The sequence below is a fragment of the Mirounga leonina genome, unplaced genomic scaffold, assembly GCF_011800145.1.
Source record: "Mirounga leonina isolate KUSES-001 unplaced genomic scaffold, KU_Mleo_1.0 Mir_201, whole genome shotgun sequence".
Taxonomy (NCBI): Eukaryota; Metazoa; Chordata; class Mammalia; order Carnivora; family Phocidae; genus Mirounga; species Mirounga leonina.
Genome location: NW_023270504.1, coordinates 32,439,063 through 32,460,851, shown reverse-complemented (window position 1 = coordinate 32,460,851; position 21,789 = coordinate 32,439,063). Strand labels below are relative to the sequence as shown.

Sequence of the window (21,789 nt, the reverse complement as noted above, 5' to 3'; positions counted from 1 at the left end):
ATGCAAACCCTATCAAAATACCATCAACCCTATCAAAATACCATCAACATTGTGTTAGAAGAAATAATCCTAAAATGTGTATGGAACCAGAAAAGACCCCGAATAGCCAGAGGAATGTTGAAAAAGAAAACCAAACCTGGTGACATCACATGCTGGACTTCAAGCTATATTACAAAGCTGTAATCAAGATAGTATGGTATTGGCACAAAAACAGACACACAGATCAGGGGAACAGAATAAAGAGCCCAGAAATGGACCCTCATGTCTCTGATCAACTAATCTTTGACAAAGCAGGAAAGAATGTCCAATGGAAAAGAAGATAGTCTCTTCAACAAATGGTGCTGGGAACACTGGAAAGCCACATGCAGAAGAATAAAAATGGACCATTCTCTTACACCATGCACAGAGATAAACTCAAGGTGGATGGAAGACCTAATGTGAGACAGGAATTCATCAAAACCCTGCAGCAGAACACAGGCAGGATACTCTTGGACCTCAGCCCAGCAACTTCTTGCTAGATGCATCTCCAAAGGCAAGGGAAACAAAGGCAAAAATTACTTTTGGGACTTCATCAAGATAAAAAGCTTCTGCACAGCAAAGGAAACAGTCAACAAAGCTAAGAGGCAACCTACGGAATGGGAGAAGATATTTGCACATGTCTTATCAGATAAAGGGCTGGTATCCAAGATCTATAAAGAAATTCTCAAACTCAACATCCAAAAAAACAAATAATCTAGTCAAAAAAATGGACAGAAGACCTGAACAAACCTTCTCCAAAGAAGGCATACAAATGGCTAACAGACACATGAAAAAATGTTCAATATCACTAGCCATCAGGGAAATACAAATCAAAACCACAAGGAGATACAACCTTACACCATTTAGAATGGCCAAAATTAACAAGGCAGGAAACAACAAATGTTGGCAAGGATGCAGAGAAAGGGGAACCCTCCTACACTGTTGGTGGGAATGAAAGCTGGTACAGCCACTCTGGAAAACAGTATGGGGGTTCCTCAAGATGTTCAAAATTGAGCTACCCTATGACCCAGAGATTGCACTACTAGGTATTCACCCCAAAGATACAGATGTAGTGAAAAGGAGGGCCACATGAACCCCAACGTTCATAGCAGCAATGTCCACAATGGCCAAACTGTGCAAGGAGCCAAGATGCCCTTCAACAGATGAATGGATAAAGAAGATGTGGTTCATATATACAATGGAATATTACTCAGCCATCAGAAAGGATGAATACCCACCATTTGCATCAACATGGATGAAACTGGAGGGGATTATGCTAAGTGAAATAAGTCAAGCAGAGAAAGACAATTATCATATGGTTTCACTCATATGTGGACATAAGGAATAGAGTGGAGGACCATAGGGGAAGGGAGGGAAAACTGAATGGCAAGAAATCAGAGAGGGAGAGGAACCATGAGAGACTCTGGACTCCGGAAAACAATCTGAGATTTTCAGGGGGGTGGGGGGGATGGGGCAGCCGGGTGATGGGTATTAAGGAGGGCACATGTTGTGATGAGCATTGGGTGTTATATGCAACTAAGGAATCATTGAACACTACATCAAAAACTAATGATGCACTATACAGTGGCTAACAGAACAATGTTTTTTAAAAAGATGAAATAAATAAATAAACCCTTCATCCTGGGGCACCTGTGTGTCTCAGTCAGTTAAGTGTCTGCCTTCAGCTCAGGTCATGATCCCAGTGTCCTGAGATCGAGTCCTGCATCAGACTCCCTGCTCAGTGGGTAGTCTGCTTCTCCCTCCCCCTCTGCCTGCCACTCCCCCTGCTTGTGCTCTCTCTCTCTAAATAAATTTTTTAAAAAATCTTAAAAAAAAAACCTTCATCCGGCTTCTCTAGCTGCCCCCCTGTAGTTGTTGATTTTTAAAAACATATTTATAGCTATTTACTAAATGCAAGCCAGTGTACCGGACAAAGAGAAAGAATGATCCTTTATCCCAAATAGCTCATGGTCTAATATAAAAGAAAGTTATATATGAAAACAATTACAAATAGGGTGGTCCTTGCTATAAAGGACGTATGTTTAAAGTGCAGGGCAAGCATATGAGAAGCCCCTACAAATCTTCCAGCGTCAATCAGTGCAGGCTTTACAGAGTAGGAAAAGCCATGAGCAGAGATATAAAAGCATGAGTGGGTGTTTGCCTCAACAATAAACTAGGAGAGGAGAAACAGACCAGGAATTGCATGTGCAAGCTATGGAGGATATGATGTTTGGGGAGTAGTTATACTTTAGTATTATTGGCATCTAAATTGTGAAAAATGCATGGTACGGTGAGATGTGTAATGAGAGATGAGGCTGAACACCTAGTCACTGGAGAGTTACCCAAATACAAGTGGCAGCTGAATCCATGGGAGTTTCATACAGCAATAAGAACCCTGTGTAAACTCATTGGGTTTCCATCACTCAAACACTTACCAGCGGTAGTTATGATTTCCATAAGTACACTGGATGTCTTCCCAGGATACCTAGAAGTACATAAATAGATGAAGTGAAGCATCCAGCTGACATCTGTTAAGCACCCAGAGAGTATGGGGTGCTACAATTTACCCTCCCTCACTCATCCAGACAAACCCACCCCTGTACCTCACAAGACCTGGATCATCCGGTGATAGGATGCCATGTTTGTTTGTTTTTTTAATTCTTATGTTAATCCCCATACATTACATCATTAGTTCTAGATGAAGTGTTCCATGATTCATTCTTTGTGCATAACACCCAGTGCTCCATGCAGAATGTGCCCTCCTCAATACCCACCACCAGGCTAACCCATCCTCCCACCCCCCTCCCCTCTAGAACCCTGTTTGTTTTTCAGAGTCCATCATCTCTCATGGTTCGTCTACCCCTCCGATTTCCCCCACTTCATTCTTCCCCTCCCGCTACCTTCTTCTTCTTCTTTTTTTTTTTCTTAACATATATTGCATTATTTGTTTCAGAGGTACAGATCTGAGATTCAACAGTCTTGCACAATTCACAGCGCTTACCAGAGCACATACCCTCCCCAGTGTCTATCACCCAGTCACCCCATCCCTCCCACCCCACCTCCCACTCCAACAACACTCAGTTTGTTTCCTGCGATTAAGAATTCCTCATATCAGTGAGATCATATGATACATGTCTTTCTCTGTTTGACTTCACTCAACATAATACCCTCCAGTTCCATCCACGTCGTTGCAAATGGCAAGATCTCATTCCTTTTGATGGCTGCATAATATTCCATTGTATATATATACCACATCTTCTTTATCCATTCATCTGTCCATGGACATCTTCGCTCTTTCCACAGTTCGGCTATTGTGGACATTGCTGCTATAAACATCGGGGTGCACGTACCCCTTCAGATCCCTACTTTTGTATCTTTGGGGTATATACCCAGTAGTGCAATTGCTGGATCATATGGTAGCTCTATTTTCAACTTTTTGAGGAACCTCCATACAGTTTTCCAGAGTGGCTGCACCAGCTTGCATTCCCACCAACAGTGTAGGAGGGTTCCCCTTTCTCCACATCCCCGCCAACATCTGTCGTTTCCTGACTTGTTAATTTTAGCCATTCTGACTGGTGTGAGGTGGTATCTCATTGAGATTTTGATTTGGATTTCCCTGATGCTGAGCGATATTGAGCACTTTTTCATGTGTCTGTTGGCCATTTGGATGTCTTCTTTGGAAAAATGTCTGTTCATGTCTTCTGCCCATTTCTTGATTGGATTCTTTGTTCTTTGGGTGTTGAGTTTGATGAGTTCTTTATAGATTTTGGATACTAGCCCTTTATCTGATATGTCATTTGCAAATATCTTCTCCCATTCTGTCGGTTGTCTTTTGGTTTTGTTGACTGTTTCCTTTGCTTTGCAAAAGCTTTTTATCTTGATGAAGTCCCAATAGTTCATTTTTGCCCTTGCTTCCCTTGCCTTTGGCGATGTTTCTAGGAAGAAGTTGCTTCGGTTGAGGTCAAAGAGGTTGCTGCCTGTGTTCTCCTTTAGGATTTTGATGGACTCCTGTCTCACATTGAGGTCTTTCAACCACTTGGAGTCTATTTTTGTGTGTGGTGTAAGGAAATGGTCCAGTTTCATTCTTCTGCATGTGGCTATCCAATTTTCCCAACACCATTTATTGAAGAGACTGTCTTTGTTCCATTGGACATTCTTTCCTGCTTTGTCGAAGATTAGTTGACCATAGAGTTGAGGGTCCATTTCTGGGCTCTCTATTCTGTTCCATTGATCTATGTGTCTGTTTTTGTGCCAGTACCATGCTGTCTTGATGATGACAGCTTTGTAATAGAGCTGGAAGTCTGGAATTGTGATGCTGCCGGCTTTGCTTTGCTTTTTCAACATTCCTCTGGCTATGCGGGGTCTTTTCTGGTTCCATACAAATTCTAGGATTATTTGTTCCATTTCTTTGAAAAAAGTGGATGGTATTTTGATGGGGATTGCATTGAATGTGTAGATTCCTCTAGGTAGCATTGACATCTTCACAATATTTGTTCTTCCAATCCATGAGCATGGAACATTTTTCCATTTCTTATGTCTTCCTCAATTTCTTTCATGAGTATTTTATAGTTTTCTGAGTACAGATCCTTTGCCTCTTTGGTTAGATTTATTCCTAGGTATCTTATGGTTTTGGGTGCAATTGTAAATGGGATCGACTCCTTAATTTCTCTTTCTTCTGTCTTGTTGTTGGTGTATAGGAATGCCACTGACTTCTGTGCATTGATTTTATATCCTGCCACTTTACTGAATTCCTGTATGAGTTCTAGCAGTTTTGGGGTGGAGTCTTTTGGGTTTTCCACATAAAGTATCATATCATCTGCAAAGAGTGAGAGTTTGACTTCTTCTTTGCCAATTTGGATGCCTTTGATTTCTTTTTGTTGTCTGATTGCTGTGGCTAGGACTTCCAATACTATGTTGAATAGCAGCGGTGATAGTGGACATCCCTGCCGCGTTCCTGACCTTAGGGGGAAAGCTCTCAGTTTTTCCCCATTGAGAATGATATTCGCTGTAGGTTTTTCATAGATGGCTTTATGATATTGAGGTATGTACCCTCTATCCCTATACTCTGAAGAGTTTTGATCAAGAAAGGATGCTGTACTTTGTCAAAAGCTTTTTCTGCATCTATTGAGAGGATCATATGATTCTTGTTCTTTCTTTTGTTAATGTATTGTATCACATTGATTGATTTGCGGATGTTGAACCAAGTTTGCAGCCCAGGGATAAATCCCACTTGGTCATAGTAAATAATCCTTTTAATGTACTGTTGGATCCTACTGGCTAGTATTTTGGTGAGAATTTTTGCATCCATGTTCATCAGGGATATTGGTCTGTAGTTCTCCTTTTTGATGGGGTCTTTGTCTGGTTTTGGGATCAAGGTAATGCTGGCCTCATAAAATGAGTTTGGAAGTTTTCCTTCCGTTTCTATTTTTTGGAACAGTTTCAGAAGAATAGGTATTAATTCTTCTTGAAATGTTTGGTAGAATACCCCTGGGAAGCCATCTGGCCCTGGGCTTTTGTTTTTTGGGAGATAGGATGCCATGTTTATGAAGCCTCTTTTATACCCTGTTTCCTCTATTTAAACTTGATTGTGCTTGGTTCTAACTTACATATATCTAACTCTTCTTGCTTTCTGTAAATTTCCCAGAGCATGAAGACACCAAAAAACCTAGACACTGAGCTAAGTGAACTCTCACAGGGCTATACATCAGATGGGGACTTCATGCAGAAAAGGACTTTAAGCAGAATCAGACCTATAAACAGAACAAATCGATGGTTGCCAGAAGGGAGGCAGGGATGGGCAAAATGGGTGAAGAAGAGTGAAAGATACAGGCTTCCAGTTATGGAATAAATAAGTCACAGGAATAAAAGGACACCTGTGTTGCTCAGTCAGTTAAGCATTCGACTTGATTTCAGCTCAGGTCATGGTCTCAGGGTTGTGAGATGGAGCCCCACATAAGGGCTCTGTGTGGAGCCTGCTTGGGATTCTCTCCCTATGCCCCACCCCCGCTTGTTCTTTCTCTCTCTTTCTCAAAAAGAAAAAGGCACAGCGTAAGGAATATAGTCAGTGATACTGTGATAGCATTGTACAGTGACAGATGGTAGCTACACTTGCAGAGAGCACAGCATAATGTATAAACATGTTGAATCACTACATTGTACACCTGGAACTAAGGTAACATTGTGTCAACTATACTTGAATTTAAAAAAGCTTTTTATAGGGAAAAGGACTGTTTAAAGTCCCCCACACACAGAGAGAACTGGCCCACAATGTATCCTGACCTTGAGGACCCATCTAGTCCTGGGCTCAGAATCTATTAGAGGTGGCTAATCCAGGACAAGAGGAAATTTTGGATGATGTTCTCACCCAAGAAACACTGGAATCGTTGAAGCAGAACCATTTTCCATCCACAGAATTCTGGATATAGGCACAGTAATGACCAAAATCAGCTGCCCCCACATGGGCAACCACAGCAAAGAGCTCGTACTGTCTTCCAAGCTGGAAGGACACAAGGCACAAAATTATTCACCCATCATCTCTCCTTTTCTAACCATAGTCTAAAATAAAGACACATTATTTCATCACATTTATTTAGTGCCCACTCTGTACCAGGCAATGGTACTTCAAGGGGGCTAGAAAATAGTCCTTGAACTCAAGAATCTCACAATTAATTAAGTCACAATTATAATGCCATGCCCCCCAAAAGGAGAAGGAATAATCATCTGAGAAAAGCTCCCCAGAGAGGACATGTCTGAATTGATCTTGAAGGATGAACAAGACTAGCAGATAAGTTCTAGATAGGGAGTATACTCGAATGGACCCCAAAATTGCAAAGACTTGGCAGCATAGCAGAACAGAGCATGTTGAGGAAATGGGAGTCAGAGAGGGTGCTGGGAAGTCACAAGATATGTGGCTACAAAGGTTAAGTCAAGAATTAGAACTTTAGGGGTGCCTAGGTGGTCCAGTTGGTTAAATGTCTGCCTTTGGCTTGGGTCATGATCCAGGGGTCCTGGGATCATGCCCGTGTCAGGCTCCCTGCTCAGTGGGGAGCCTGTTTCTCCCTCTGCCCCTCCCCCTGCCCGTGCTTTCTCTCAAGTAAATAAATAAAATCTTAAAAAAAAAGAATTAGAACTTTATTTCTTTATAGTTTCAAGCTGTTTATTTAAATTTCAGTTAGTCACACCGAAAGGATATGGAGAAGGAACAGTAAATAAAGCCTAAACCAAGCAGGAGAAAAGAAATAATAAAGATTAGAGCAGAAATCAATGAAATAGAAACTAGAAGAACAGTAGAACAGATCAACAAAACTAGAAGCTGGTTCTTTGAAAGAAGTGATAAGATCAATAAATGTCTGGCCACACTTATCCAAAAGAAAAGAGGAAGGACCCAAATTAATAAAATCATGAATTAAAGGGGAGAAATCAGAAGCTATATGCCAACAAACTAGGGAATCTGGAAGAAATGGATGCATTCCTGGACACTTATAAACTACCAAGACTGAAACAGGAAGGAAAAGACAATCTGAACAGAGCAATAACCAGCAAGGAAATTGAAACAGTCATCAAAAATCTCACAAAAAACAAGAGCCTAGGGCCAGATGGCTTCCCAGGGGAATTCTACCAAATATTTAAAGAAGAAATCATACCTATTCTTCTGAAGCTGTTCCAAAAAAATAGAAATGGAAGGAAAACCTCCAAACTCATTCTATGAGGCCAGCATTACCCTGATCCCCAAAAGAGACAAAGATCCTACGGAAAAGGAGAATTACAGACCAATATCCCTGATGAACATGGATGCCAAAATATTCACCAAGATCCTAGCCAACAGGACCCAACAGTACATGAAAAGGATTATTGACCACGACCAGGTGGGATTTTTTTCCTGGGATGCAAGGGTGGTTCAACATTCACAAAGCAATCAACGTGATAGATCACATTAACAAAAGAAGAGACAAGAACCACATGATCCTCTCGATGCAGAATAAGCATTTCACAAAATACAGCATCCTTTCCTGATTAAAACTGTTCAAATACAGGGATAGAGGGAACATACCTCAACACCATAAAGCCATCTTTGAAAAGCCCACTGCACATATCATTCTTAATGGGGGAAAACAGACTTTTTCCCTTGAGGTCAGAAACATGACAGGGATGACCACTGTCACCACTTTTGTTCAACACAGTACTAGAAGTCCTAGCCTCAACAATCAGACAACAAAAAGAAATAAAATGCACTCAAATTGGCAAAGAGGGGCGCCTGGGTGGCTCAGATCGTTAAGTGTCTGCCTTCGGCACAGGTCATGATCCCAGGGTCCTGGGATCAAGCCCCACATCAGGCTCCTGGCTCAGCGAGGAGCCTGCTTCTCCCTCTCCCTCTGCCCCTCTCTCTGCTCATGCTTTCTCTGTCTCTATCTCTGTGTCTCAAATGAATAAATAAAATCTTTTTAAAAATGGCAAAGAAGAAGTCAAACTCTCTCTCTTCGCAGACAACATGATACTTAATGTGGAAAACCCAAAAGACTCTACCCCAAAATTACTAGAACTCATACAGCAATTCAGCAATGTGGCAGTATACAAAACCAATGCACGGATCAGTTGCATTTCTATACACTAACAATGTGACTGAAAGAAGAGAAATTAAGGAATTGATTCCATTTACAATAGCACCAAAAACCGTAAGTTACCTAGGAATAAACCTAACCAAAGAGGTAAAGGATCTATACTCCAAAAACTACAGAACAGTTATGAAAGAGATTGAGGAAGACACAAAGAGATGGAAAAACATCCCATGTTCATGGACTGGACAGAATAAACATTGTGAAAATGTCTATGCTGTCCAGAGCAAGCTACACATTCAATGCATCCCTTTAAAATCCCATTGAGAGGGGAGGAGCAAGATGGCGGAGGAATAGTAGACCTAAATTTCATCTGGTCCCAGGAATTCAGCTATATAGGTTATCAAACCATTCAGAACACCTACAAACTCAACAGGAGATCAAAGAAAAGAATAGCAGCAACTCTATGAACAGAAAAGCGACCGTTTTCTGGAAGGTAGGACATGTGGAGAAGTGAATCCAAGGCGATACTGAGGAGGATAGACGGCGGGGGAGGGGGCCTCCATCGGCCACTTCTGGCAAGTGACAGAGCAGCACAGCACAAAATCAGAACTTTTAGAAGTCTGCTCTACTGAGGGATGTTGCTCCAGTGGCTAAGCCAGGGGTAGAATCCTCGCTCAGACAGTGTGGTCTCAGGACCCTCAGGGTTCAAAGAAAGACCTGGGGTGCCTGAGTGTGGCAGAACTCCCAGGTATCAGAGCAGGGAAGCTGCCTGCAGAAATGGAGCCGAGGAGCGGGCTCTCAGCTCGGGGTTGCCATAAACCGTGATCCACGGCACAGTCGGGCCACTGCTCTTCCAGCAGGGACCCAACAAGCAGCAGATCCGGGGAGACTCCCCTTCCTCCCCCGGGAGGAGCAGCACAGGAGCACACCACAGGAATCTGCTGGGTCTGGAGACTCCAAACGGAGCTGTGTGCCAGAGATAGAAATGCTCAGTCACAGGCCGGATGAGCACAGAGTGCGGCCGGAGACCAGGGAGATGGGAGTGACTGACTACTTTTCTCTGGGGGCTCACTGAGGAGTGGCGCCCCAAGTTCTCAGCTCCTCCGGGGCGGAGATTAGGAGGCCGCCATTTTTTGTCTCATCCTCCAAAGTTGTGCGGAAAGCTTTCAGGGAACAAAAGCTCCCAAGAGCAAACCCGAGCAGATTACTTAGCCCAGCCCCCGGCAAGAGCGGGGTAATTCCACCTCCGGCAAAGACATTTGAGAACCATGGCAACAGGCCCCTCCCCCAGAAGATCAGCAAGAACAGCCAGCCAAGACCAAGTTTACAGATCAATGAGAACAGCAGAACTCCAGCGCTAGGGAAATACCACACATAGAATTCATGGCTTTTTTCCCATGATGCTTTAGTCTTTCAAAGTTAATTTTTTTTTTAAGATTTTATTTATTTATTTGAGACAGAGAGAATGAGAGAGAGAGAGCATGAGAGGGAGGAGGGTCAGAGAGAGAAGCAGGCTCCCCGCTGAGCAGGGAGCCCGATGCGGGACTCGATCCAGGGACTCCAGGATCATGACCTGAGCCGAAGGCAGTCGCTTAACCAACTGAGCCACCCAGGCACCCTAATTTTTTTTTAAAGATTTTATTTATTTATTTGAGAGAGAGAGACACAGCGAGAGAGGGAACACAAGCAGGGAGAGTGGGAGAGGGAGAAGCAGACTTCCTGCGGAGCAGGGAGCCCAACGCAGGGCTCGATCTCAGGACCCTGGGATCATGACCTGAGCCAAAGGCAGATGCTTAACGACTGAGCCACCCAGGTGTCCCTCAAAGTTAATTTTTTTAATTTTATTTTTTTTGTTTTTTTATTTGAATTTTTCTTCTTTCCTTTTTCAACCAACATCTTATCAATTCCTTTCTTAAAATCTTTTTTAATTTTTCATTTTTACAGTCATATTCTATCTCTTCATTGTATTTAACCTTATTTTTTGTATATATATGTTTTCCTTTCTTTAAAATTTTGGGATACAGTTTCTTCTAACAGACCAAAATATACCCTAAATCTAGTGTATGACATTGTCCTAGTCTCCCACCTGATCACATTTTTAAAAATTTTTTTTCATTCTTTTTTCAACCAACTTCTTATCTTACCAATTCCTTTTTTTAAAATCTTTTTTTTAATTTTCATCTTTACAGTCATATTCCATCCCTTCATCGTATTTACCCTTATTTTTGTATATATATATATGTTTTTATTTAAAATTTTGGGAGGCAATTTCTTCTAACAGACCAAAATACACCCAAAATCTAGTGTGTGGCTGTTATATTCACCAGCCTGATCATATTCTTTCTTTTTTTTGGTACCCCCTCTTTCTCCCCGCCCACCCCATTTTGGGTCTCTTCTGATTTGTTTAGTGTATATTTTTCTGGGGTCGTTGTTATCCTTTTAGTATTTATTTTTAACATTTTGTTCTCTCATTCGTCTATTCTCCTCTGGACAAAATGACAAGATGGAAAAAATCACCTCAAAAAAAAAAAAAAAAGAACAAGAGGCAGTACCAACTGCCAGGGACCTAATCAATACAGACATTAGTAAGATGTTGGACTAGAGTTCAGAATGATGATTATAAAGATATTAGCTTGGCTTGAAAAAAGCATAGAAGATACTAGAGAATCTCTTTCTGGAGAAATAAAAGAACTAAAATCTAATCAAGTCAAAGTCAAAAAGACAATTAATGAGGTGCAATAAAAAATGGAGTCTCTAACTGCTAGGATAAATGAGGCAGAAGAGAGAATTCGTGATATAGAAGACCAAATGATGGAGAATAAAGAAGCTGAGAAAAAGAGATAGATAACTATGGGATCACGAGGTGAGAATTCAAGAGATAAGTGATACCATAAAGCAAAACAACAGAATAACTGGGATCCCAGAAGAAGAAGAAAGAGAGAGAGGGGCAGAAGGTATATTGGAGCAAATTATAGCAGAGAACTTCCCTAATTTGGGGAAGGAAATAGGCATCAAAATCCAGGAGGCACAGAGAACCCCGTCAAAATCAATAAAAATAGGTCAACACCGTGACATCTAATAGTAAAACTCACAAGTCTCAGAGACAAAGAGAAAATCCTGAGAGCAGCTTGGGATAAGAGATCTGTAACCTACAATGGTAGAAACATTACATTGGCAGCAGACCTATCCACAGAGACCTGGCAGGCCAGAAAGGACTGGCATGATATATTCAGAGCACTAAATGAGAAAAATATGCAGCCAAGAATATTGTATCCACCTAGGCTGTCATTGAAAATAGAAGGGAGAGATGGGGCACCTGGGTGGCTCAGTCATTAAGCATCTGCCATCGGCTTGGGTCATGATCCCAGAGTCCTGGGATCAAGCCCCGCATCAGGCTCCCTGCTCAGCGGAGAGCCTGCTTCTCCCTCTCCCACTCCTCCCTGTTTGTGTTCCCTCTCTCGCTATGTCTGTCAAATAAATAAATAAATAAAAATTTTAAAAGAGATTTTAAGAAAACAGAATGAGAGATAAACAGCTTCCAGGACAAACAAAAACTAAAAGAACTTGTAAACACCAAACCAGTCCTACAAGAAATATTGAAAGGGGTCCTCTAACCAAAGAAAAAGCCTAAAAGTAACATAGACCAGAAAGGAACACAGACAATATACAGTAACATTCACCTTACAGGCAATACAATGGCACTAAATTCATATCTTTCAAGTTACCCTGAATGTAAATGGGCTAAATTCCCCAATCAAAAGACACAGGCTATCAGACTGGATAAAAAAACAAGACCCATGGACATGCTGTCTGCAAGAGACTCATTTTAGACCCAAAGACACCTCCAGATTGAAAGTGAGGGAGTGGAAAACCATTTACCATGCTAATGGACATCAAAAGAAAGCTGGGTGGCAATCCTTATATCAGACTAATTAGATTTTAAACCAAGGACTATAATAAGAGATGAGGAAGGGCACTACATCATACTTGAAGGGTCTATCCAACAAGAACCATGACATCTAATAGTAAAACTCACAAGTCTCAGAGACAAAGAGAAAATCCTGAGAGCAGCTTGGGATAAGAGACCTGTAACCTTGTAACAATTTAAAATATCTATGCCCCTAACATGGGAGCAGCCAATTAATAACAAAGTCAAAGAAACACATAGAAAATAATACAATAATACTAGGGGACTTTAACACACCATCAATGAAATGGACAGATCATCTAAGCAAAAGATCAACAGGGAAATAAAGGCTTTAAATGACACACTAGACCAGATGGACTTCACAGATATATTCAGAACATTCCATCCCAAAGCAACAGAATACACATTCTTCTCAAGTGCCCATGGAACATTCTCCAGAATAGATTGCATCCTGGGTCACAAATCAGGTCTCAACTGGTACCAAAAGATTGGGATCATTCCCTGCATATTTTCGGACCACAATGCTTTGAAACTAGGACTCAATCACAAGAGGAAAGTTGGAAAGAGCTCAAATACATGGAGGCTAAAGAGCATCCTACTAAAGAATGAATGGGTCAACCAGGAAATTAAAGAAGAATTTAAAAAATTCATGGAAACAAATGAAAATGAAAACACACTGTTCAAAATGTTTGGGATACAGCAATGGTGGTCTTAAGAGGAAAGTATATAGCAATATAAGCCTTTGTCAAGAAACAAGAAAGGTCTCAAATACACAACCTAACCCTACACCCTAAAGGAGCTGGAGAAAGAATAGCAAATAAAGCCTAAACCCAGCAGGAGAAGAGAAATAATAAAGATCAGAGCAGAGATCAATGAAATAGAAACCAAAAGAAGAATAGAACAGATCAACAAAACTAGGAGCTGGTTCTTTGAAAGAATTAATAAGATTGATAAACCCCTCGCCAGACTTATCAAAAAGAAAAGAGAAATGACCCAAATAAATAAAATCATGAATGAAAGAGGAGAGATCACAACCAACACCAAAGAAATACAAACAATTATAAGAACATATTATGAGCAACTATGTGCCAGCAAATTAGATAATCTGGAAGAAATGGATACATTCCAAGAGACAAATAAACTACCAAAACTGAACCAGGAAAAAATAGAAAACCTGTACAGACCCATACACCACTAAGGAAATTGAAGCAGTAATCTAAAATCTCCCAACAAACAAGAGCCAGGGCCAGATGGCTTCCCAGGGGAATTCTACCAAACATTTAAAGAAGAATTAATACCTATTCTTCTGAAGCTGTTTCAAAGAATAGAAATGGAAGGAAAACTTCCAAACTCATTTTATGAGGCCAGCACTACCTTGATCCCAAAACCAGACAAAGACCACATCAAAAAGGAGAACTACAGACTAATATCCCTGATGAATATAGATGCAAAAATTCTCACCAAAATACTAGCCAATAGGATCCAACAGTACATTAAAAGGATTATTCACCACGACCAAGTGGGATTTATCCCTGGGCTGCAAGGTTGGGTCAACATCCACAAATCAATCAATGTGATACAATACATTAATAAAAAAGAACAAGAACCATATGATTCTCTCAATAGATGCAGAAAAAGCATTTGACAAAGTAAGTACAACATCCTTTCCTAATTAAAACTCTTCACAGTGTAGGGATAGAGGGTACATACTTCAGTATCATAAAAGCCATCTATGAAAAACCCACAGCGAGTATCATACTCACTGGGGAAAAACTGAGAGCTTTTCCCCTAAGGTCAGGAACACGGCAGGGATGTCCACTCTCACCACTGCTGTTCAGCATAGTACTAGAAATCCTAGTCTCAGCAATCAGACAACAAAAAGAAATAAAAGGCATCTGAATAGGCAAAGAAGAAGTGAAACTTTCACTTTTTGCAGATAATATGATACTTTATGTGGAAAACCCAAAAGACTCCACCCCAGAACTGTTAGAACTCATACAGGAATTTAGTAAAGTGGCAGGATATAAAATCAATGCACAGAAATCAGTTGCATTTCTATCCACCACCAACAAGACAGAAGAAAGAGAAATTAAGTAATCAATCCCATTTACAATTGCACCCAAAACCGTAAGATACCTAGGAATAAATCTAACCAAAGAGGCAAAGGATCTGTACTCAGAAAACTATAAAATACTCATGAAAGAAATTGAGGAAGACACAAGAAATGGAAAAATGTTCCATGCTCATGGATTGGAAGAACAAATATTGTGAAAATGTCTATGCTACCTAGAGCAATCTACACATTTAATGCAATCCCTATCAAAATACGATCCACTTTTTTCAAAGAAATGGAACAAATCATCCTAAAATTTGTATGGAATCAGAAAAGACCCCAAACAGCCAGAGGAATGCTGGAAAAGAAAACCAAAACTGGTGGCATCACAATTCTGGACTTCAAGCTCTATTACAAAGCTGTAATCATTAAGACAGTATGGTAATGGCACAAACACAGACACATAGATCAATGGAACAGAATAGAGAGCCCAGAAATGGACCCTCAACTCTACGGTCAACTCATCTTCAACAAAGCAGGAAAAAATATGCAATGGAAAAAAGACAGTCTCTTCAACAAATGGTGTTGGGAAAATTGGGACAGCCACATGCAGAAGAATGAACCTGGACCATTTCCTTACACCACACACAAAAATAGACTCAAAATGGATGAAACTCCTAAATGTGAGACAGGAATCCATTAAAATCCTAAAGGAGAACACAGGCAGCAACCTCTTCGACCTCAGCTGCAGCAACTTCTTCCTAGACACATCCCCAAAGGCAAGGGAAGCAAGGGCAAAAATGAACTATTGGGACCTCATCAAGATAAAAAGCTTTTGGGGGCGCCTGGGTGGCTCAGTTGGTTAAGTGACTGCCTTTGGCTCAGGTCATGATCCTAGGGTCCTAGGATCGAGCCCCGCGCCCAGCTCACTGCTCAGCGGGGAGCCTTCTTCTCCTTCTCCCTCTGCCTGCCACTCTGTCTACTTGTGCTTTATCTCTATCTCTCTGTCAAATGAATAAATAAAATCTTAAAAAAATAATAAAAATAAAAAAAGATAAAAAGCTTTTGCACAGCAAAAGAAACAGTCAACAAAACCAAAAGACAACCGACAGAATGGGAGAAGATATTTGCAAATGACATATCAGATAAAGGACTAGTATCCAAAATATATAAAGAACTTACCAAACTCAATACCCAAAGAACAAATAATCCAATCAAGAAATGGGCAGAAGACATGAGCAGACATTTCTGCAAAGAAGACATCCAAGTGGTCAACAGTCACATGAAAAAGTGCTCAACATCACTCAGCATCAGGGAAATCCAAATCAAAACCTCAATGATATACCACCCCAGACCAGTCAGAATGGCTAAAATTAACAAGTCAGGAAACAACAGATGTCGACGAGGATGCAGAGAAAGGGGAACCCTCCTACACTGTTGGTGGGAATGCAAGCTGGTGCAGCCACTCTGGAAAACAGTATGGAGGTTCCTCAAAAAGTTAAAAATAGAGCTACCCTATGATCCAGCAATTGCACTACTGGATATTTACCCTAAAGATACAAATGTAGTGATCCGAAGGGGTACATGCACCCCAATGTTTATAGCAGCAACGTCCACAATAGCCAAACTATGGAAAGAGCCTAGATGTCCATCAACAGATGAATAGATAAGGAAGATGTGGTATATATAGACAATGGAATATTATGCAGCCATCAAAAAATGAAATCTTGCCATTTGCAACGATGTGGATGGAACTAGAGGGTATTATGCTAAGCGATATAAGTCAATCAGAGAAAGACAAGTATCATATGATCTCACTGATACGAGGAATTTGAGAAATAAGACAGAGGATCACAGGGGAAGGGAGGAAAAAATGAAACAAGATGAAACCGGAGAGGGAGACAAACCATAAGAGACTCTTAATCTCAGGAAACAAACTGAGGGTTGCTGGAGTGGAAGGGGGTGGGAGGGATGGGATGGCTGGGTGATGGACATTGGGAAGGGTATATACTATGGTGAGCACTGTGGATTGTGTAAGACTGATGAATCACAGATCTGTACCCCTGAAACAAATAATACATTATATGTTAATAAAAATTTTTTTAAGGTAAAAAAAAAATCCCATTGACATTTTTCACAGAAGTGGAACAAATAATCGTAAAATTTGTATGGAACCATAAAAGACCCCAAATCACCAGTGCATTGTTGAAAAAGAAAACCAAAGCTGGGGGCATCATGATGCCTGACTTCAAGCTATATTACAAAGCTGTGATAACCAAGACAGCATGGTATTGGCACAAAGACAGACACATAGATCAATGGAACAGAATAGAGAATCCAGAAACAGACCTTCATCTCTACGGTCAACTAATCTTCGATAAAGCAGGAAAGAATATCCAATGGAAAAAAGACAATCTCTTCAACAAATGGTGGTGGGAAAATTGGATAGCCACATGCAAAAGAATGAAACTAGACCATTCTCTTACACCATACACAAAGATAAACTCAAAATGGATGAAAGATCTAATGTGAAACAGGAATCCATCAAAATCCTAGAGGTGAACATAGGCAGTAACCTCTTCGACATCAGTCACAGCAACTTCTTTCAAGACACATCTCCAAAGGCAAGGGAAACAAAAGCAAAAATGAACTTTTGGGACTTCATCAAGATAAAAAGCTTCTGCACAGCAAAGGAAACAGTCAACAAAACTAAGAGGCAACCCATGGAATGGGAGAAGATATTTGCAAATGACATTACAGATAAAGGGCTGGTATCCAAGATCTATAAAGAAATTCCCAAACTCAACACCCAAAAAACAAATAATCTAGTCAAAAAGTGGACAGAAGACCTGAACAAACCCTTCTCCAAAAAAGACATACAAATGACTAACAGACACATGAAAAAAATGTTCAACATCACTAGCCATCAGGGAAATACAAATCAAAACCACAAGGAGATACCACCTTACACCAGTTAGAATGGCCAAAATTAAGAAAACAGGGAACAACAAATGTTGGCAAGGATGTAGAGAAAGGGGAGCCCTCCTACACTGTTGGTGGGAATGCAAGCTAGTACAGTAATTCTGGAAAACAGTATGGAGGTTCCTCAAGATGTTCAAAATTGAGCTACCCTACAACCCAGCAACTATACTCCTAGGTATTTACCCCAAAGATACAGATGTAGTAAAAAGGAGGGCCACATGCACCCCAACGTTCATAGCAGCAATGTCCACAATGGCCAAACTGTGGAAGGAGCCAAGATGCCCTTCAACAGATGAATGAATAAAGAAGATGGGGTTCATATATACAATGGAATATGACTCAGCCATCAGAAAGGATGAATACCCACCATTTGCATCGACATGAATGGAACTGGAGGGGATTATGCTAAGTGAAATAAGTCAAGCAGAGAAAGATAATTATCATATGGTTTCACTCATATGTGGAACATAAGGAATAGAGCAGAGGACCATAGGGGAAGGGAGGAAAAACTGAATGGGAAGAAATCAGAGAGGGAGAGGAACCATGAGAGATTCTGGACTCCAAACTGAGGGTTAAAGAAGGGATGGGGCATGGGGTAACCAGGTGATGGGTATTAAGGAGGGCACATGATGTGATGACCACTGGGTGTTATACGCAACTAATGAGTCATTGAACACTACATCAAAAACTAATGATGTACTGTATGTTGGCTAATTGAACATAATAAAAAAATTATAAAATAAAAAATAAATTAATTAAAAAAAATAAATTCCAGTTAGTCAACATAAGTGTAATGTTAGTTTCAGGAGTAGAATTTAATCATAAGAATTAGAGTGATTGGGAGCCATCAGAAGGGTTTAAGCAGAGAAGGAACATCATCAGATTTATGTTTGAGAAAAACACTGAAATAATGTGGTTTGAAAAATGGAATGAGAGGTCAAGTGAGAAAGAAGCCAATGAGATAAGTTAGGGCACCACAATAGTGCAAAGAATGGTGATAGCCTAGATAGTTACCATCAGTAGTAGTCACTAAAATGATAATAATCATTCTTAACATAATAATTATTAGCTAACTTTTGGCATTCACAATGCATTTAGCTAAGTCTTTACATGAATTATTTCATTCAATATTCACAACAATCATGTAACCTGGGTGCCAATATAAATCTTATTTTACTAAGGTGGAATCTACATTCAGGGAGGTAAAGTAATTTACCCAAAGGTAAGAGCTTATAAATAGAAGAGGCAGGATTCCAACCCAGGCCTGTCTGACTTCAAAGTCCAAGCTCTTAATGCCCATGCTATACTAAGAAAATGAGAATAAAGGTGGGGATGAGGGAACATATTTGTGCAAAATTAGGGATAAATCACCTAAGATACTTTGTAAATGACTGGATGTTGGGGAGGGAGCAAGTAGAAGGCATCTCTGCCCTGGAAATTAAGAAAATATTGGTGCTATAAAGTTAAATATGGAAAAGAACTGTTTGGGAATGAAAATAAAGAATTTGGGACTGTGTGACAACATTTGGTAGGAGGTGAATACACTGGTTTGGAGCTCAAGTTTAAGACCTGGACAGGAGATACAGATTTGGAAGTCTTCAGTTTGAGATCACTGTTGAAACCACAAGAATTAATGAGATAAAATTTGGAAAATGGAGAAGAGAAGGAATGGAATTAAAACTAAATACTAATAAAAGGATGGGCAGGAAAGGATCCAACAATGGAGAAAGAAACCCTAGGAGGAAAGCCTAGATTTTGAAGGAAAGTAAGATCAATAACAGAATATTACAAAAAGATCAAGTAAGAGAAGGACCAGAAAATATCCATTAGATTTGGCAAATTTTCCTCAAATCTCGGAAACTGAAGACAGGAGAGAATTTTTGGTGAAAGGGGAATAGTGGTGGGAGAGACAGAGTTTTGACTGGTTGTGAACAGGATCTCCCACATTAGTCAGGAATACCTTATTCTTTTATCTTAACACAGTCAAATATTGTCCCTAACCTGAGACTTTGAAATACAATCAGTGAAGGAGACAGGGGTGAGGGTAGTGCAGATGAAGCTAAGTTACCCAAAAGGGAGAGCTTGAATTGTTCTCTATTTTCATTTGGGGACTTAATGCTAGATTTTTAAAATGCAGGGAAGAAATACAAGGATAAAGGTACATATTAAATAACACCAACCAGCAAATTCTAGATATATATAAAAACCTTCAACCAAGTAAACTGCAAGGACAAGAAACAGAGGGGAAAGAAACCTAATGTAAAAGAAAAAGAAAGAAAGGTAGGGAGGAAGAGAAGGAAGGAGGGAAAGAGGAGGAAGGATGGAAACTTAAGCAAACACAAGTGTTGGGATCTAGATTCAAAGATATCTAAATATTGACTGGGCATCAATGATACTAAGAAATTATGAGATGCACTGTTGGTGGGAGCGAAAACTGGTACATCCACTGTGGAAAACAGTATGGAGGTTCCCCAAAAAAGTTAAAAATGGAACTACTCTACTACTCTACTAAGATCTAAGAACTACTCTACTAAGATCCAATAATCACATTACTGGGTATTCAAAATACAAAAACATACAAAATACAAACAAACAAACAAACAAACAAAAAACCCCAAAAAACACACACACAAAAAAAACACTAATTCAAAGGGATATATGCCCCCCAATGTTTATAGCCACATTATTTACAATAGCCAAGATACTGAAGCAGCCCAAGTATCCATCAATTGATGAATGGATAAAGATGTGGTGAACAAATGAACAAAGGAAAAAAAAGGAGAAAGACAAACCAAAAAAGACTCTTGGGGCACCTGGGTGGCTCAGTCGTTAAGCGTCTGCCTTCAGCTCAGGTCATGATGCCAGAATCCTGGGATCGAGCCCCACATCGCGCTCCCTATTCGGCAGGAAGCCTGCTTCTCCCTCTCCCTCTCCCACTCCCCCTGCTTGTGTTCCCTCTCTTGCTGTGTCTCTCTCTGTCAAATAAATAAAATCTTTAAAAAAAAAAAAAAAGAAATAGACTCTTAACCGTGGAGAACAAACATATGGTTATGGGGGGGTGGCAAATGGCTGAAATAAGTGATGGGGATTAAGAGTACACTTATCAAAAAAATTTTTTAAAAGAGTACACATATCACGATGAGCAATGAGTAATGTATAGAATTGTTAAACTACTATATCATACACCTGAAATTAACATAATACTGTATAGTAACTATACTGGAATGAAAATTAAAAACAGTAAAAAAAATTATGAAATAGAATTGGTTATATTTAGAAAAGGAGAGCTTATTCTTTAGAAAGGCATAATGAAATACTTCAAATGAAAAGGCATAGTGTCTGGGACTTGCTTCAAAATAATCCAGTAGGGGGTTGGAGAAAGAAGAGGATGAGGATGTTGGTAAGATTGGCCATGGGTTTTGATAACTGTTTAAGCTGCCTGATGGACATGGGGATTCATTGTATAATTCCTCACTCCTTTGGTATATATTTGAGATTTTCAATACCAATGTCTTTTTAAGTGGAAAAAAAATATTTATTTAAATTTGATTAGGTCTAGCACATCATTAGTTTTTGATATTATGTTCAATGATTCAACAGTTGAAAATTTTAGGATATTATTTCATCTGTTTTGTTTCTTAAATTCCACATATGAGTGAAATCACATGGCATTTGGCTTTCTCTGACTGACTTATTTTGCCTAGCAAAATACCCTCTTGTTCCATCCAGATGAACACAGGGGAAGGGAAAGAAAAATAAAATAAGATGAAAATAGGGAGGCAAACCATAAGAGACACTAATTCCAGGAAACAAATGGACGGTTGCTGGAGGGGAGATGGGTGGGGGGGGGAGGGGTCATTGGGTTATGGGCATTAAGGAGGGCACTTGATATAATGAGCACTGGGTGTTATATGCAACTGATGAATCACTAAATTCTACCCCTGAAACTAATAATACGGTGTATGCAAACTACATTGAATTTAAATAAAGCATATTTTAAAAGATATTATTTCATTATGATATACTTCATAGAGCACCAGTAGAGATAAGGAAAATTCAAAGGACAGAAAATGAGAATCTTAGGAAACGTATATGCACTAAATAGGTAAAGAAACCATGTTATATAGGAGCTATTATATTATTAGGTCTCAATTTTTATTTTTTATTTTATTTTTTCAATTTAAATTTTTTTATTATGTTTAGTTAGCCAATATATAGTACATCATTAGTTTTTGATGTAGTGAAAATTTTTA

At 39.8% G+C, this 21,789-nt stretch overlaps 1 protein-coding gene across 4 annotated transcripts in view; it reads right to left on the bottom strand.

Annotated features, from left to right (window-relative positions):
- Positions 1–21,789, bottom strand: part of USP18 (ubiquitin specific peptidase 18) — a 64,311-nt gene that overhangs the window by 6,312 nt on the left and 36,210 nt on the right. For 3 of the 4 annotated variants that reach the window (XM_035028602.1, XM_035028601.1, XM_035028599.1), the window contains 2 exons: positions 6,383–6,514; positions 2,454–2,503 (listed from right to left, as the gene is read on the bottom strand). In XM_035028602.1, the coding sequence (XP_034884493.1) occupies positions 2,454–2,503; positions 6,383–6,514 (182 nt within the window). The remainder of the gene's footprint in view (positions 1–2,453; positions 2,504–6,382; positions 6,515–21,789) is intronic. The other variant, XM_035028600.1, reaches the window with a different exon arrangement.